This window comes from Fragaria vesca, linkage group LG3 (genome assembly GCF_000184155.1).
Source record: "Fragaria vesca subsp. vesca linkage group LG3, FraVesHawaii_1.0, whole genome shotgun sequence".
Taxonomy (NCBI): Eukaryota; Viridiplantae; Streptophyta; class Magnoliopsida; order Rosales; family Rosaceae; genus Fragaria; species Fragaria vesca.
In genome coordinates this window covers 238637-257756 of record NC_020493.1, presented here as the reverse complement: position 1 = coordinate 257756, position 19120 = coordinate 238637, and the positions used below count along the sequence as shown (strand labels likewise).

At 36.6% G+C, this 19120-nt stretch overlaps 2 protein-coding genes across 2 annotated transcripts; both read right to left on the bottom strand.

Annotated features, from left to right (window-relative positions):
- Nucleotides 1–4996: 4996 nt before the first annotated feature.
- Nucleotides 4997–9024, bottom strand: LOC101311833 (homeobox-leucine zipper protein PROTODERMAL FACTOR 2-like). Its single transcript, XM_004293220.1, has 11 exons — nucleotides 8795–9024; nucleotides 8574–8691; nucleotides 8124–8312; nucleotides 7508–7969; nucleotides 7321–7422; nucleotides 7003–7203; nucleotides 6714–6888; nucleotides 6335–6606; nucleotides 6133–6228; nucleotides 5562–5955; nucleotides 4997–5462 (listed from the first exon to the last, which is right to left on the bottom strand). Exons 1-10 carry the CDS (start codon nucleotides 9022–9024, stop codon nucleotides 5584–5586), a joined length of 2217 nt encoding a protein of 738 aa, XP_004293268.1. The 3' UTR covers nucleotides 4997–5462; nucleotides 5562–5583.
- A 7467-nt stretch (nucleotides 9025–16491) lies between these two features.
- Nucleotides 16492–18617, bottom strand: LOC101292392 (COBRA-like protein 11-like). The gene is made up of 2 exons (XM_004295205.1): nucleotides 18053–18617; nucleotides 16492–17885 (listed from the first exon to the last, which is right to left on the bottom strand). Exons 1-2 carry the CDS (start codon nucleotides 18615–18617, stop codon nucleotides 16492–16494), a joined length of 1959 nt encoding a protein of 652 aa, XP_004295253.1.
- Nucleotides 18618–19120: the final 503 nt, after the last annotated feature.

Here is a 19120-nt window from a genome sequence, read left to right as displayed (position 1 = left end):
AAACTAATTATTGACCTAAAGTACGAGGGGGCAAACTGAATTTAATCTCTTTTTTTTTTAACTATTCATATACTTATAGACACCTCGTAACAATCTTTTAAACCATTCTAGCATTAAAAATTCGTTTTTTTATATTTTATCATTTACTCGCGATTGAGTTTACATGACTCACGTGTACTGTGTTTTGTAAAACTATTAAAATTGGTAGTTTCTTAGATATTGAGAGAATTTTCAAGCTTGTGTTTTTTGAGTTCTTCTCATAACAACCTGGAAGGCTTGAACCTCAATTTTGAAAAACTATTATGTGTTACCCCTCCTCTCAAGTTTCACCCAGTTTGAGCGAAACCGCTTCAATAACACTTGAGTTTTTGAGAAATTTCACTTGTTTTAGACCATTGATTTTTTTTTTTCCCATTCATATGAGCTTATAAACACCTCCTGACATCTTTTGAACCATTCTAGCATAAAAAATTAGTGTATTTGATCATTTTACTCGCGATCAAGCTTACATGACTCACACGTACTGTGTTTTGTAAATCTATTAAAACTATTATTTTTCAAAGGTATTGACTCAATTTTCGAGCTTGTGATGTCTTCAATTCTTCTCATACCGACCTCGGGAACCATAATTTTCAAAAATATTACGTGTTACCCCTCCTCTCAAGTTTTACCCAATTTGAGCCAAACCCTTTGCTATAAGTACACGAGTTTGGAGAATTTTTTTTTTTGGACCCTTGGTTTTTTCCATTTGTTTGAGCTTATAAGCACCTTCTAACATCTTTTGAACATTTCTAACATAAAAATTCGCATATTTTATCATTTTACTCGCGATCGAGCTTATATCACTCACGTGAACCGTCATCGGTAAAGCTATTGAAACTGTGATTTTTCGAGATATTGAATCAATTTCCAAGCTTGTGAGGTTTTCAGTTCTTCTCATACTGACCTTGGGAACCATAATTTTCAAAAATATTATGTGTTACCCTTCCTCTCAAGTTTACCCAATTTGAACCAAAACCTCTTGCACATGAGTTTTTGAGAAATTTCATTTTTTTCGGACATTTGATTTTTTTTATTCGTGTGAGCTTATAGACACCTCTTAACATTTTTTGAACCATTCTAGCTTTAAAAATTCGTGTCTTTTATCATTTTACTCGCAATCGAGCTTAAATGACTGACGCGTACCGTTATCTGTAAAACTATTGAAACTGTTATTTTCAGAGGTATTTAATCAATTTTCAATTAAGCTTATGATTCCTTCAGTTCTTCTCATACCGACATTGAGAACCTTAATTTTCGAAAATGTTACGAGTTACCCCTCCTCTTAAGTTTCACCTAATTTGAGCCAAAACCCCTTGCACACGAGTTTTTGAAAAATTTCACTTTTTTTGGGCCTCTGGTTTTTTCCATTCATGTGAGCATATAGACACCTCCTAACATATCTTGAATCATTCTAGCATAAAAAATTCGTGTCTTTTATCATTTTATTACTTGAACTCAAGCTTAGATGACTCACGTAAACCGTCATTCGTAAAGCTTTTGAAACTGTTATTTTCGAGTCAATTTTTCAAGCTTGTGATGTCTTTATTTCTCATCTTGACCTCGAAAATTTTAATTTTTAAAAATATTACGTGTTATCCCTCCCCTCAAGTTTCACATAATTTGAGGCAAAACCCCTTATTATAACAGACGAGTTTTTGAGAAATTTCACTTTTTTTAGACTCCTAATTTTTTCCATTCAATTGTGCTTGTAGATACCTCCTAACATCTTTTAAACCATTCTATAGCACACGAGTCTTATGTTAAGATTCACATTTTAAAACTCATTGTTTTTGTCATTCAAGAATGTTTATAAAGACATCGTAACATCATATAAAGTTTTATAATCTCAGAATCCGTGTCTGTTATGTCACTACTCAGCATTGAGCTCAAAAATCAGGTGGCTACATTCAGAGTTATTCAGTCAGCGTTTGAAGCCCAGAACATGTTTCATTCATCTTATATAAACTTCAGAAACTCATGTTTCTATGTAGTTTAGCTATGACTCTAGCTAAGTAGTTCATCTTCTATTACGTCATTACTCATTACTGAGTATTGATCTCAAAGTTACTGAAGCGTCTAAGTAATTCAGGTGGCTACGTATAGGAATGTTAATTTAGACGTATATACCGTAACCATTCTCCTGCAACTCACTTTCAGAACTAAACTGAAGCACGTACCCCTATTTCTGTTCCTTCTCCTAATCAATATTATGCAAGAAACGATGCACGAATAAAGAGGAGAAGGAGAAGAAGAATAGGAAGATAAGGACCGAATACTATTTGCCACTTGCTGCAAAAATCTCTCTGCCATTGCTCCAAAGATTCCTAGCTTCTATATCAACTGGTTCAATTCCATGCATTTAAATTTTCTGTCGTCTGGTACGTTGTCTGCCTCATATAATTGGACCTGATCGTTTTTTTTTTCAGACAATTGCTATAAGTTTCTGGTGGGCTGGTGCCATTTTCATTGCCAACATAAATAGCTTACTGCTTTTCACAACCATCGATTTAAATTAACACTGTATATGTATTATATAGCTGCATGTGGTATTCTTCTTTAATCTTTGTTGTGGTTGAACAAACAATACGCAACGATAAATTTGTACTTTTTGATTTTCATAGATATACACATGTATTAATATGATTTAATAGATATTTTGATTTCAATATCCTGTGCGTCAGAATTATTTAATTCTGTTGGGTGGCACTGGCACAGAATCAATGCCTGTTTTCACTTTTCAGTGTTCTGTATTATTTTGTAATCTGGGCAGTTGCCAATTTCTTTACTTTCTCCCCAGTACAACAGCAACGAAGCATTGGCAAATATATATAGCGATTGACTACACTGTATGTGTAGTACTACACATAATAAATGGAAATAGAATCCGAAGCACATATGATTTAGGAGTTAGGGACTTGCGGATACGTTCTAGCTAACGAAATGAACACCATTTTCATGTCGAAGGGTTTGTTATAAAGGTTGAAAATGTGTTAAGGTTTGCATTATTTTCTGCAAAAAGATTAGCTTGCATTACGATCAACTTAAAAACCGACATCAATAATTTCATACACATTTTGAAGTTTTCATTAACATTATCAGCATATCATTATGAACTCAAAATTAATACTATATTTCAGACTCGCATAAACAATGCGGAACGCATGAAATTTCCAAAATATCTCTGACAATGACATTTTCATTTAAATCTTAAACGAAATACTTTATATCCTTCTAAAATTAATATCCGACACTGAATTTTAGTTTCAAGCCAATGATAACCCTGGATTTTCATTATATATATGTACAAACATACAAGGCATTTGTTGTGTATATAAAGAATTGAATGTTCAAAGAGACAAGGAGACAAGAGAAATCTTAGAGAATTTATGAAACCTAGCCTAGAGGTAGCTTTACAAAGCTTTTCGAGTTGGTGACGCAGTAGGAAGAATTTGTTCGATCATAAACAGATCCTGGTGTTGGATATAAATGATGCCTTTACATGTAGTACCTCAGCGTACACAGCTTATAAATAGTACCTCACCTATTTTAAGGGGGGACCCTATCCTGCAAATTAAATTTCTCCTCTATATATCTTATACTAAATGATCTCAACAACCCTTTGGTTAAAACCATAAATTCTACACGCAGTGTTATTTGAATCGAGGTGGTACCTCATTTCAGTGTTCAACTCTCACAGTGTCGTAAATATTAGGTTGAATTTATCGATCGACAGGTTCTGCACTGCTATAAGATGAATTGAAATGACCTTCACACATATGGAGAAGTAGCTGGAAATTTGTAACTGATCGGGTAAGATGAAATTGAAAACCACGCCGAACTTCAACTACTTGCTATTTCAAATCACAATCATTGCAAGCTGCAGAATGCAGATAGATATATACATTTACAGTCGTACGTAGTGAATATGCAGTAAAGTTCTTCTGAATTTACAGTCGAAAATGTACATTAACTGGAAACCAATCAAGCATCTTAGCCTTCCTAGCTAGAAATTTGTAACTGATCGGGTAAGATGAATTGAAAACCACGCCGAACTTCAACTACTTGCTATTTCGAATCACAATCATAGCAAGCTGCAGAATGCAGATAGATATACCCATTTACAATCGTACGTTGTGAATATGCAGTAAAGTTTTTCTGAATTTACAGTCGAAAATGTACATTAACTGGAAACCAATCATGCATCTTAGCCTTCCTAGTTAGCTTTGGTTCTAGCAGTAATAGGAAACATCCATGTTTCGATAAATAGTACACCTTTTATACGCAGTGTATTGCCTGAAGGTAGCTAGGTTACCGAAATAAGGACGACCAATAAATTGAGCTGCTAGCTATATGGTACTTTTTTTTTTTTTTGAAAGAATGAGCTATATGGTACATCTTAGCTTGGCCAACTACCCAAAAATAAAAACATGATGCCAATGTAAACAAACATAATGAATTACCAACAGTTTGAGCTAGAGCATCTCCAATAGTTTCCCAAAAATTTCTCTATAATGAGAAGCAAAAGTCAATGTTTTAACCAATTTTTCTTCTCCAACTCCAACAGATTCCCCATTTTGGAGATTTCATGATCATTCCCCAAACTATTCTATAAAATTATAGAGTTTGCTGCAAATATGAGGAATTTGGGTTTCTCTCTCCTCACACTCCCCATTTTAGAGAAAGTTTTAAGGAATCTGTTGGAGCAAAACATTCAAAATCTTCTTCAAAATGGAGAAAATCGAGAAAATGGGGAAACTGTTGGAGATAAATGATCGATGGAGGAGTGTGTTAACCTTCTTAATTAGCTCTGGTAAATTATCATATACAAAGTATTATATATCAGTAAGCAACCATATATATTATATCCTTTATATATGATCATGTAGTGACTTCAGGATTAGTATGGATGATTGGTCTTTGTAGACAGAGCATTCACATAAGCGAAAACCATTCTGAAAGCAACTAATTAACATTAATCTGAAATTGCATGAAACCAGAAATATTTCACATGACTTCGGAAGTCCAGCTAACACCTCTTGGAGCACAAACACTAGATGGACTGCAAGAGGCTTCGATCTTACATACAGTTATGAAATTACCACCCTAGGAACAAAAGTACACCCTAGCTAAACTCCTAACCCTAACCCTAATTAGGATGTCCTACGCCAAAAACAGCAGCGGAGAAGGAACATTGTTATTCTAACTTTTTATGATTAATCAAGGCCCGAGTTCACTTTGATCTTCTTGTTAGGGGAAGTCAATACCCGAACCCACTACCCTTGTGGGGTGGTGAATCGCGTCTTGGCCTCAGCAAAACACCAACCAACAAGGATATTTCAAGGTGCGTTCTTGACTCTTCCCTAATTGGTCCTCATTGCTCAGCAAACCACATCATTCTTGTTTCCTTCTTCCCTTTCCCACTGCAATTGAAAACAGAAGAAGAAGACATGGTATGGTTAGAGAAGGGAAAACTAATTTCCAGTGTAATATATCAAAAAAACAGTTGCGATTGAGCTCACCTTATGTAAGGCAGTTCCAGGATCATGGGTTCTGATCACATGTGACTGCAGCTCTTATCCGCTCAACAGTGCACTTAATCAGATTGTTAACAGTGGCCACAGATCCAAGAGAGAGTTTTGCTGTTGGAACCGAATCAACTAGGATCTGAAATGCTACTGTCAGTAGTGATCCACCAGAACCAACATCAAGAATTCCTCCGGCTCCTCCGGCAGGAGGCCCATCAGGTAGGATAGCAAAACCCGATGGCAGAAGTGCAACATAATCAGGGTCACCCCCACTTAACACGACATTCATGGCCACAATATCGACTGGAGCATATATCACATACGACCCTGTTGAATCTGTGCAGCTCTCCTGGAGTATCAGCATGTTGCTTTGGCTAGAATTTGCACTCTACAACACCAATTTTGGTTCCCGCATTAGGAAGTAACTATAGTCACAGGCCATATACAAGGCAATATATTTTAGACCACATTAGTGAATACTGTTGTGTGCACAGTTCACTGATGTGGTCTAAAACTAGAGCCCCCTCTGACACTACTCTTTAATAGAAATAGCTCAAAAACTTACATTTACACGCAGTAAAGAGACACAGTTTCCTGGATCACGACCATTAGCAATGTGTGCCATCTCTTGCACTAGGCCACCATTAGAAAGGATATCCCACTGAAAATTTACAATGACAATCACACATTAAATGTGTATAAATATGAGCAATGCACACATTTAGGTTTAAAATGCACAGATTAGGTTAAGGTTTCTGTTTATGTACCTCACTCCGAGAATTCTCATCTCGAAGAAAATCGAAGACTCTCTTGGGAGGAACTGGAAGCCAGAAAGAAGTTGCAGCACTTAGAACAATGCCAGGAGGCCTGCCAGGATCATCCATGCTTTTCCTGGTCATGACCCTCACATCATCAGAACCTGTTGCTGACAAGGTCGTCCATGCGTGTGCCGTAGAAGCACCAACGCCAGTGCAAAAGCTCAGGACCATCCTCTGCGCCAGCTTCAACATACTTTTCCTCCCTTCTGTGCTAGTTATGACTATATATCACAGAAATGATCGAGTTAGGGAGGGTAGTATGATAGTGCTGGATGCATGTATTGATAACAATTTACCAAATCAAAATTACTTAATAGAAAGCAAGTACCACAGAGATCTCCAGCCGGAATATTATTGGCCATTGAACTTGCAAGACGTTCACATTGTCTATCAAGTGTAGCAACCCAACGCTTGGCTCCAAATGCAAGACCAGAGTTTACTAATGGTCTGTAAATGTTGTGAACAGCTCTATCATCCACTTCTACGTGTTCCACCCATATAACCTAAATCAAAACCACATATTTAACCATAATTGAGTACACTTCTATGGTTAAGAAAACAAATAATTGTAAAACATGGACTACAACTTTGCCTAGACAATGTGAGATTAACATTACCTTGGAGTAACCATTAGGCAGTTCTTGAATTAAGCAACCGGAAGGCCTTCTACGAGTTCTTGAAATTGAATTTGGGCGTAAACTATCCAAGGAAACATCAACCACCGCCCAAGTTCCATCAGTATGTTGCTTACAATACCTAACAAAGTAGTTCTCACGAGTCGGAACAAGTGGTGAAGGAACTTGGAATTCAGCTGACATCTTAACAAAATACAGAAAAGAGAATCATATTAGAGTATTATATATGTATATTATGAGGAGGCTTTTCATATTAAACATCTCATTCCGAATTCAAATTTGGAGGATGTTTGTTCATACCACTTGCAAGGCTCCATTGTAGTTTCCAGCTACTCCAGTTGATAGGATATCAAGGGTCATTGCTCTTGAAACAATACCACAGAACACTGTAGACCATTGGTTCTGAAACACATGACAAATGCAGAGACTAGATTAACTGATCTGAACTTCTGAAGTATATAAACTATAAGATTAAGAATATAATTACCACATCCATAAGAATCTCAACAAGGTTAACGTGATTCATGATGACCAATGCTGATTCTCTTGAAGCTTCAGATCTTAACCCCAATGGTTTAGGGCCAAGACCCCTAGGAAACGTCCTCATGTATTCATCTTCATTTAAAATGTCATGATGAGTTGATGAGCTGTTGTCATGAGCAGGAACCCATAGAGGGTCTCCAGCCTGAGCCATTCTGATGAGTTCTTCCATGGCTGACACCGCAAGCTCAACAATCAACGGCTTGTCAGCATCAGTAGGCACAGAAACTGATCTGAGAAGGTCACCAGATCCATACATTTCTCCTACATAACCCGACTGAGGTGCCCCAAAACTGCTAACCGCAAGATCAAGGGAGCGGGACGGCCCTTGAGAAGATGAAAGGTGAGAAAACGAGCTTGACATAGGCTTGCCAACGTACTTGGCGGCAATTGCAGATATCCTATCAATCTGCATGAAGCAATCACAAGTCATGAACATACAAATCATACACATACTAAAAACAATGTGTTAGTTTAAGTCTTTAACTACGTCTACTTTCAAATGCTCATAATGTAGGCTGAAAATTGTTGAACTTTGTTTAATTTGTAACAATGATGCTTACTTCTTCACGTAAACGGGCATTTTCGATCCTCAAATGTTGCTCATCAAAGGACATCTCACCAAGAGCAGCCGGACCTCCACAGTTGGGGCATGTGGCATTGCTCAGGGCTTCCTTGTATCGATTGTTCTCAGCACGAAGCTTGTCATTTTCATTTTTCAAAATCGAATTCTCATGCCGTTCATGTTGAGCCTATTATGAAAACATAAGTGGAAATAAGAGTATTAGTCAAGTAATAATCCATGTCCAAATTGATATATCACAAAATAATCAAAAGCTGTATATTCATGGAGCTTTAATGTGTGTAGAGGTTGTATCAACTACTCAATTACTACAAAGTCAAAAGATAATAGGGATAATGTCTGAACACAGAACTAAAAGTGGGGTTATAAGACCATTAATTTGGAAGTAAATGAATTTTAGAAAGCGTCTAAGTTAATTTCCGGGAGTTACCTTCATTTGGGTTCGCTTGTTTTGAAACCAGAATTTGACTTGCAAAGGCTCTAAACCTAGCTCACGACTCAGCTCCTTTCTCTGCTTGTCATCTGGATGTGGACACTCCTTGAAGAATCTAATCACCAGAAACAAATAAATCAAGATCAAAAACCATTTTAACTTAAGTTGAAACAAAACCCCCTAAAAAGAAGAATCTATAAATTAAATCAGTCTCTTACGCTTCCATTTCCTGGATTTGGCGCTGTGTGTGGCGGTGGTAGCGTTTCCTTTTGGGGCGAGGTTGGGAGGGATCTAGTTCATCTCCAGAGGGAGCATCTGTTGTTTCGGTGCCGGATTTAGTCTCAAAATCATCATCCCTGCTCCTTCCCATATCACTCTCAGAGCTTTTGTGGGTCGACATGTCCAGCATACTCATATGGTGGCTGTCGAACATGCCTGGCTGAAACATTTCTACCAAATCCCTAAAAACCAATTCACAAAGCTGAAGATAGCTAGCTTTATATATGTGTGTGACGTCAATCTGCCAAGAAAAACATGGGTGTCTTAGTCTGTCAGCCACATAAACCAGCTAGCTAGGGCTCTAATAAACATGTAAAAACTAAACAACTCAGACCAAGCTCGGATTATATTTCACACTGCAGAGGTTTGGAATTAACATTTATTTACTGAGGGTTGAGTAGCCAGCACAGTGATTTATTTAGTACCGGAAGAAATAGAAAGAGTTGGGAGAGGAATGAATCAGAATAGGATGAAATAAATGGTAGCTAGGGAAACAAATTTAAAGGGAAAATGATCTGTATTCCACTGTGGAATTCGAAATAAATGTCCAGGATAATATACAAGCTGTAAATATATACAAATATTGAAGTCTCTCCCCTACCCCCGACTCCTCCCTCTCTCTCTGACTCTAACGAGACTTAGCGTTTCAACCGAGAAGGATTTTTCTTGTAAAGCTTCCCTTGACCCTAGCTCATTAGAAATCAGAGAATAAAAAACATACAGGAATAGAAAAAGGAAGAAACACAGAATGGTCAAAGTTTTTAACCACTGGATAAGGAAAAGGAAAACTGAAACGGACCTGTATATATGTAATGATTAGCTGAAAGAAAAAAATGACCGAAACCTTACACCAACCACTCTCTGTTTATAACTCGTAACAATCACTGACCGGAAACATTTTCCCGGCAGCTCGGCGTATTTCACTCTCTCAGACAAAACCCTAAAACAGCCTTGAATGAATAGCATGAGAGATGTGGGGGTGGTTGGTTTGAAATTTAAGATGCTAGCTCTTGCAACCCTTCTGTCTGAGCAAAGCTAAAGAGAAGACCTTCAGAAATTCATTACTGATTTTTGTTCTTACGCGCTAAATATCTGGATAATCTTTCGCAAAGATTATAACCGCTCACACCAGCTTAAATTTCTTTGTCATGAAAATAATAACGGAAGATTCCTCTAGAAATAAAAATAATGAAAAGAGACAGATCAAGGTCTGGGGGGGAACTGACCGTTTGAGCCTTGGAGGAATTAGTGTGAAGGCTAGGTCGGGTCAGATCTGTTCCCAAGGCATTTTAGGCCACCGGAGGGAGCGGTGCTGCTGGGTTTTTTTGTGGGTGGTGGTGGAAGTTTTTGAAGGGTTTAAGAAGATGAGGAAGATGAATGCGGTGGTGAAGGAGAGAGAGAGAGAGAGAGAGAGAGAGAGAGAGAGAGAGAGAGAGAGAGAGAGAATTTGGTTTGCTTCAACGATCATCATCATTATCAATCCTATAGCGAGCTAGCTAAATGTTTTAAATTTGGTATAGGAAGGTATGGTGAAATGGTTTACGACTTCATAACTCCCCTAACTTTCAACCTTTTCACTATCTCCCTCACTCTATAGGGATTGCATGCACAGACTCCATTAGTATTTTTCCCCCTTTCATACGGACTAGTATTCTAGAATCAGCTTCTTCATACATACAAGTCAGCTAACATGATCATATTTGGGTGTGATGACTGTGACCGAGGAGAAAAATTGGGTGGTTATTTTTAGAAAATCACTTCGTGTAAAGATATAGATCTTTTGAGAGCACGTAAAATTAATTTACTCACATGATTCAATGATCGTGATCGGGTATAATGAATTAGTGATCGTGAGTAAAGAGAATATATAATCGTTAATTTAGGTAACGGATGATATCCGGAAAATGACATTGATAATCCAAAAGATCATTTTCTTCTCTTTCTGGAAAAATAGTATATGAGAGAGGTTGTTTTGAAGCATCTAGCTATTTGTCATTGCCAATAGATCATCCTTTTAGAGGTTTAGGGTCTCTTTTTTTTGTAATTATTTTAGTACAAATATTTGTAGAGCTAAATACGTACATTGCAATGGAGTAACCGCACTCATCATCAATTAGTCGAGTGTACGTCATGGCATGGTAGGTTTCTCTTACATCCCCCATATACATAGGGTGTGTACCTAGTTTCCATAAATTGAATCCTTTTCCTTCGAATTCCTTTATTTTCAGGGTAAAGCTTGTAAGAAAATTAATTCATTTCATCAAAATAATATTTTCCTGTAAAAAGATTATCTATCTTTTTATGTCCATTGAAAAGATTATCTATTATTTCATGATTCGGTGAACTTTTAAATGAATTTGAGATTTAATAAGAATTGGTACTTGATTTTTATGAATGACTTTAGTTTTTTTTATTAGTTTAAACCTCAATGAAACGAGGGAAAATTATTGAAAAAGAAGAAGATAAAAACACCATAGTAGGAGGGATCTAACTCCATTCCTATCAAAAACAAAAAACAAACTTATAACTCATAACAAAACAATAAAAGCTAACAGAAACGAAAGATGAGAAGCCCCAACCAATCGTTATTACATAGAGAAACAATAGAATTTAGGAGGAAATCTCACCAAGTCTGAAGACATGATCTCTTCATTTATGAATGAATAGTATTCTTACTCTAACAAACATAAAAGAATTGACTTTGATTTAAGACGTTTTTCGTTTCTGTCATCTCAACTTGGAGACATCAAATCATCGCTCATATATAAATAATGTGACACATATTAATGTATCATGTTGTAATACCATGATTACGTTTTTGATGATGTAAAGAATAATAAAAGAAAACCTTTCATTTTTTGTGGGAAGTCATTTTCAAGAAATCACTAACTTTTCCTCTCTTCTATGAATGTATGAAAGCGTAATAGAAGAAGGTGATCCATCGAAAACCTGAAGTTTTTAGTCTTATGTGACGCACGTGCATGCCTTCAAAGTCGATCATCTGTGCCTTTTAACTTTATGGTAGAAATATGCAGAATGTTCTTACTGCTGAGCTTTGAGTTCTCTTCCCATGCCTAATTGGCTAATTGCCTATATCCCCCGTAGATTCATAACTCGAGTTTCAGCATGTTCTAGCTTAAACTTCATCCTTATATTCATTTGCTGGATTTGGATGAAAAAACAACGGAAATTTGGAAAGGAAGGAAAAGCTTGAAACGTTAATACTATGTTTGGCATGATGAATGACAGAAGGAGAAGTGGGATATAGCGATGAGGTTTCTTAATTCTGTCACTCATGATTGTATCTTTTTCCTTATTTTCCTACCTACTAGTATGTTATCCAGTTAAGGGATGGCGATCCAAAAAAATCCATTACCCACCTTCATGTATCAACTCGTACATACGCATTTATCTTGTATCTTGTCCGATTTCTGCTAATTTATATGTAATTAACAATATGCTCATCATACTCACACAAAAAAAAAAAAAAAAAAAAAGAATATGTTCCCTTACTGCAATGAGCTATGTAGCTCAGCGCATGACGTTCGAGTTTGACTCATGTTCGACTCTTTGTCTTTTTTATAATTAAAAATAAACACAACTAAACAATCCCTAATTAATCTCATGAATGAAAAAACATTCTTTGATTAGCCGTCATGAGAGAAGCACGGCTCCTCGCGTGCTCCTCTTCTCAAAACCTAGCCGTCATGGCTTGGTTTCTCAATCATGGCAATCGACGTTGGTACCAAGTGGAGTTCTCTTCTCCCACCCACGTTGTCTTCTTGCAGTAGTCCAAGATCAGATCTGGTCAACAAGTACTCCATCGTTTTCATACCGAAAGATGATGGAGATGCATGTCTAAGGGCCGGTCCAAGCAATGCAATCCATTTCCCTTAGCTGCCGCACCTGATCCTTCCTAAACCCTCGCCGCCTTGGCCTAGGTCTCCAACGACGCTTGATGTCGACTCTAAGTCGTTCATTCTCGGCATCAAGCCCTCCTATGGAGGCAAACCTTAACCTTTTGTGGTCAGGCAACCATGGAGGTAGAGGATGAAAAGCCGCCGAACATGGATGCAAGATGGTGGGTTACTTGTCGGAGATCACTGTACCAATGAAGAGATTTGGCAGCCGCTAGACATGGCTGCGAGTAAGGATCAGAATCTCCCAATTTGGTTCTAGGTTTGGACTCCGGTTAGTGAGATTGAGTCTGAGCTTGAATCCAAGAGAGTTGTGCTTCTTCAACTAGAAGATCTGATGATGATGTCGGTGGTGGCATGGACGCTAGTGAAGAAGCGTTCTTGGTCGCCATCAGTGCGATCAGAGATTGTTGGCAAGCAACGATGTAAATCTGCTAGGGTTTGGGAATTGACTCGGGTTTTTGGGCCTTGATCTAGCCTCAAGCCCATCAAAAGTCAGATTTGGAATTAGGTTATTAGGCCTAATTTCAAACTGATTGTGGCTTAAGTCGCAATGTTCGGATAGTTTGGCAAACTGAGCAAGCTAGCAGCTAGGTAGATTCATGAGGCTTGGAGTATCGCAATTGAGTGTCTTGGTTTCTTTGATATCTTGTTTTGTATCTAGTTTAATCATCTGCTAAGCTCACTTGAATAAGTGAGCTAATTGTCTAATGTAATGGTGTTTTGATGTCATTCTGGCCTAAGTTTATCAATGAAATATTTTATCTTTCAAAAAATTAATCTCATGAATGATTTGTAGTATTTTACTAAACAGCTCCTACTCGTTATAAGATTATAGCTTTTGATCATCTCCCAAGCTTTTGATCATCCCCCCTCCCCCAAGCTAGCTCGATCATGGTATTAAGAACTACCATGATTCAAGCCAGAAACAATTTAACCACTGTAAAATTTAAAATAGATCGAGTAATATATTGTATTCTCTTTTATAAAAAAATTATCAGTTAATACATCATGTATCAACAACATAATGACAATACTTGTCGGAAAAAAACAACATATTTACTATATGTATAACATGCTAGCTGTGGCAGGTCATTTGTTGACAATATCACACAAGAGTATTTATAAATTGAACAACATCGAATTAATTCACTATCCCTTGTTTTAAATGTTCACCCACCATATTATATATTCAATGACATTTGCATTCATTAATTCTATATATTTCTCATTTCTGAAATATAAATTTGGTGGATCACAAATTCATTTTTCTTTTTGATTGATCGATGTTTGTTTAAAGCACACGTCACCGATCAACTAGGGGCCTAGCTACATTAATGGAAATCCTTTTCTTCCAAACATATTGATCATTATAGGCTAGCTTGTATAAAAGCAAGCATCAAATGTCCCGAGGAATAAATATATCAATATATCTTGTACTTGAATTTTTAATAATGTTGTTTTGCATTAACATATAAAACACACACCCAAAAATCATGAAGTGTTTAATATTGTTTGCCCTACTTAATTAGATCATCTCCAACAACTTCTCTATTTTCTCGATTTTCTCTATTTTAGAAAAGATTTTAGGTGTTTTGCTCTAATAGATTCCCTTAATAGCTTTAGGTCATACACTTCTTGAAGTTATAACTTGTAAGAACATCTCCAACAACTTCCTCATTTTCTTGATTTTCTCAATTTTAGGGAATAATAAGTTTTTTTTAAGTCCAACAAATTTCTCATCTCATTTTCTAATGATTCATTCCCCAAATTTACAGCAAACCATTCATTCCCCAAATATAAATTTTTAACGTGCTCAAATGAGAAGAAAACAAATATTGAATATTATATTAAGTATTTTATTGTTATAATAAAATATATATATATATATATATATATATATATTTTTGTTATAATTAAAGATGCTTTAAGAAAAAAATTTGGGAAAACTATTGGAGATGCTTTAAAGAACAAGTCTTGTCTTTGCTTCTAAATATATTAGTTTTTGTCTAAGTAAATTAAAAAAAAAATAACAATACGATTAAAAACATATAAACTGCATAGAGATATTTCTAGCAAATAGACTTTACTTTAATTTGATCGAGAAACCACTGCAAGGTAATGTAGTGGTTCTTGCGTGCCTAGTTGGGTGTGCTCCCTAACCTTGGTTTGAATAAAAAAAATTAAAAAAAACTTGATCGAGGTAGTGCAGGCGTAATCATTGTGCAATGTGTTGAATTTAGAATATCTGAGCTAGAATAAATGGACTTGTAGGAAGATACAGAGGCGTAGGTAGCATAGGGCGAGAGGGTTCTGGTGATCCCTCTCTACTTTGGAAAATTGCTCATGTGGTCAAGATTGTGGCCTTCTATCAATATAAAACTGATACTGTTGGCTGAGTTTTGTATAAAAATTGACCCTTGTAAGTAGATTGGTATGTTGTATTGTAGTCTAAAATCATATAGTTCAAGATTGGTGATGATCGAGTTCGTATACATGTATATTTATCTTTCTCTAACAAAAGAATCTATTTGTAAACCTAACACAAGGGTCTATGTCAATGGTCACTTCATTGCCCTCTGTTTGATTTTGGTAGTCATGCTTTATTTTGATAAAGCATTAATTTTGATAATTCTTTAATATATATATATATATATATGTAAATTATGGCTATATAAATATGAGAAATTTTATTAACACATCCCTAAATACTAGATACACATCTCATACTTAATACACCACATATATATTAACATTATTGTTTTAGCATTTTACTAGATACACATCCTCAAGCTTACTCAAATACCCTTATTAACAATACACAACTTATTTACTAAATACACATCATTTTTCTAAATCCGCTACTTAGTTCATTCAAATCAATTGGATTTTCTCAAATGGTTTCATCTTTTCTCGAACTGTTTACTTCATTGACATCTTTCTCGAAGGTTTTACGTTGTTAAGATCTCCCTCAAAAGGTTACTTCATTGATATCTTTCTTGACTAGATCTTCTTCCATGGGTGTTCCTCGACAACATTTCTTTTCAAGGAGTCTTTTATATTCATAACTGTTTTCAAAATTTTTTGCACCCACTGAATAATAAAAAATAAAAAAAACATGACAGTACATTCCCAAAGTACTTAACGAAACTTTCAACATAAGAATGCTCAATCCAATGTAATACTAAATTAATCATCCATTATTGAGAATCACTGCATAATATTCATGTGTAGTGTGTAGTCTGTAGTGTCAAAATATTTGGTAATAAGTTTAAGTTTAAAATCAAAAAGTGATAGATGTACAATATACTAGTTTCGAACAATTAATTGTTGCTAAGATGAATTGCACTGTAGAGGAGAAGAAAACTCTTAAGCGTGGTATTATATTGGTTTCTTTAGTTTTGATATGAATGCCTTTTATAGTAATTTACGCACCCACAAATTCTTATATAATTTGTATGAAAAAATATATGTGTATCTAGTATTTAGGAATGTGTTAATAAAATTTCTCTATAAATATTGACCCTGCTCGACAAAGTTTCTGGCTACGCCACTGGGAAGATATATGGTCCTCTAAAAAATGTTAATAGAGTTGGCTCTTGATCGATGAATCGATGATAGTTCACTACAACTATATAACTTGAATAGAAATTTGTATAGTACAAAGAAGTACTCTAACCTTCTGTTTTGTGCAAGCATCTATATTAAGGTATGGTTAATTACATTGCAAACGTCAGAAGTGAAAGGAAAATTACAACTATCAAATTTACATGATTCCGGTTTCCATATGATGGAAATGAAGTAGGAAGCGCACATTCTTCCCCATTGAAATACACTTTTGCCGGAAAGCCATCCCCTTGGGCTACTTGTATGCCCGGTGTACGGGCCTTTTTAAAGGAGATCACAGATTGTTGCTTTCCAGGAACCGCAGGACTATCTTTCTTTGTTCCATTCGTCTGCATCACCAAAAAATTCAGGCCCTTTAAGCCTTGGAGGAAGATGATGTTATTCATATTAGCAAGTTTGGTCCCGTTCATAGAGTAGGCATTTTCATAGCCACGTCCACCACCCTTCTTCATTTCGACTGCGGCAAACCAATCTTCGAAATTTATTGGCATCCAATTGAACAATGTAATTCTTGCTGTCCATCCATCAGTGTAATCTGATAACACATGCCAATTGATGCTAACTCCACAATTGTCACCACAAGGTTGTGGCTTGGGAATATGAAAATGCTTGATTTTCGCCCAAGCTGCAGCCAGGGCTGACCTATTCTTGAATGGTACAAGGAGTGCTTCAGGAGGTAAAAACATGGCTCGGGCAGAAGGGTTGCATTTTTTAGTGTCAGGACAACCACAGGCACAAGTGTTGCAGGGTATGACAGATTCATTGTAGTAAGAAGAGAATGAAACACAACACTTATTTTTCTTACTTTGAGGCCTTGTGATGTTACAAATTACTTGCCAGCTTGCAATTGCTAATGTTGAAGCTTGAAGACCACTAGGGTCTGGAAATTCAGTAGGATCGACCCTAATAGGTTGCCCGCATTTGTATTCAGCACTAACTACCCCAGAAACTTTCCATTTTTCGGGAGGGTACAATGTTTTCCTATCCAAGTCAGGAGGAAGCTTGAACACTTGCATTTGGAAAACAGACTTGGCTTGGGTTTTGTTCATTACGGGAGACAAAAGACTACCGTTTCTACAGCAATAAGGTATCCTTCCCACTTCACTGTCGTTTGATCTCTCCCTGGGAAGGTCCGCGATTGTGGGATTCTTTTCGCAGTTCATAACTTTCGAAAAGTCCATATCTTGGTAGTATTGTCCAGGAGCACCATAAATACAAGGCAAATAGTCCATTTTATGTGTATAAGCTCCTTTCATAGTTTGTATGAATTCCCCTCTCATCCATTCCCAACTTATGTTCCAGTGGTCCAAACGTGCCAAAGGGCTAGTGCTCTCGATTGTCACCTGAGCTAGATAATTGTTCCCATATGCTTGAATTACATCATAAGAAAGTGATAGATCACCCTTTTGGCGAGGCAAGAACTTGATCGCTTTGGTAGCGACTTTGCTTTTCGGATTCCTAACGCAACAAACAGTCATTGATGTCTCTGTACGTGTACCAAAAACAGATATAATGAATTGGTATATATAATAGAAAACCCTCTCCTCATCAAAGGAGGGAACCAACAAGAGAACTACATGCAGAACCATATCAATTTGTACGTACATTGTTATTCGAAAATGAACATATATATGCAATTTGATTAGTTCTTACTCTTTTTTGTTGGTGAGGGGCACTTGAATCCTTCGTTAACGAGGCGTATGGTTTTAGGCATTGGGGTCACAGATGGCTTAACCCCAAATTGAGTGCCACTTATTTGAATAATGGCTTGAATTTGGGTAAAATCTCCGCCTGTGCTTATTGAGGTTTTCAAATCTGTCTGTTGGGAACCAGAAAAGTAAGTCCCATTAGTTCCCACCTCAGCCGGGAAATCCTCACCGTTCACAAGAACCCCTCCATTTGCAGCAACAAGAATCTCTTTGTGCTGAAAACCTACATATATCTTCCATGCTTTGAGTTCGTAAGAGCCAGTGTTGATTATGGTTGCCGTGGAATTGAAGGCCCATGCTTGTTTCTCTGCATTCTTGAGGAGAGGATATATTTTGTGCCGCGAAATGAAGTCGTAGGATACGAAGATCCCATTGCAATTGTCTTGTGCTGGGGGTGGTGCAGGTGGTGTTGAATCATCATCACCATAATCTTGAGCTATGGTAAAATTAGAGAATTCAATAGCAAACAAAATGAACATGGGTGTTAGAACCCTCGAAGCCCTTTTCATGTCTCGACTGTTTTCACAATTACTAGGAAGATGACGATGATCTTATCTTGGGTGCAGTATGATGATATGTGACATGGGTATGATTTCCTGATGGCTAGGAAGTATATGATAGTCTTGTTTCGATCTTAGAGTCAATGTTCCAAAAACCAAATGCAGCAATTGAGAAATGGGTGTCGAATGAGAAACTCAAAAGTAAGATTATGTGCGAGAATGATGAATTTGTGGAGAATAAGTCAGATGAAATCTCCTCCCCTAAGTTAGTGCTGTATTTGGCAAAGGCAATGGTAAGCGGTCATTTGATCAGATGAAGAGAGAGCCGTACTCAGACCAAGTGTGGCAAGAAGTGTTTTACAATTAAAAATATCTTCTATGATTGGACTTTCTAAATTATTATACAATACATAATACCTATTCACTAAAGAAAAATTCTGCTATACCTAACAATATAACATGCCTGCTGAAATTTCATAACCAAATTTGAAACCAATCCCCCCCTGCTGAAC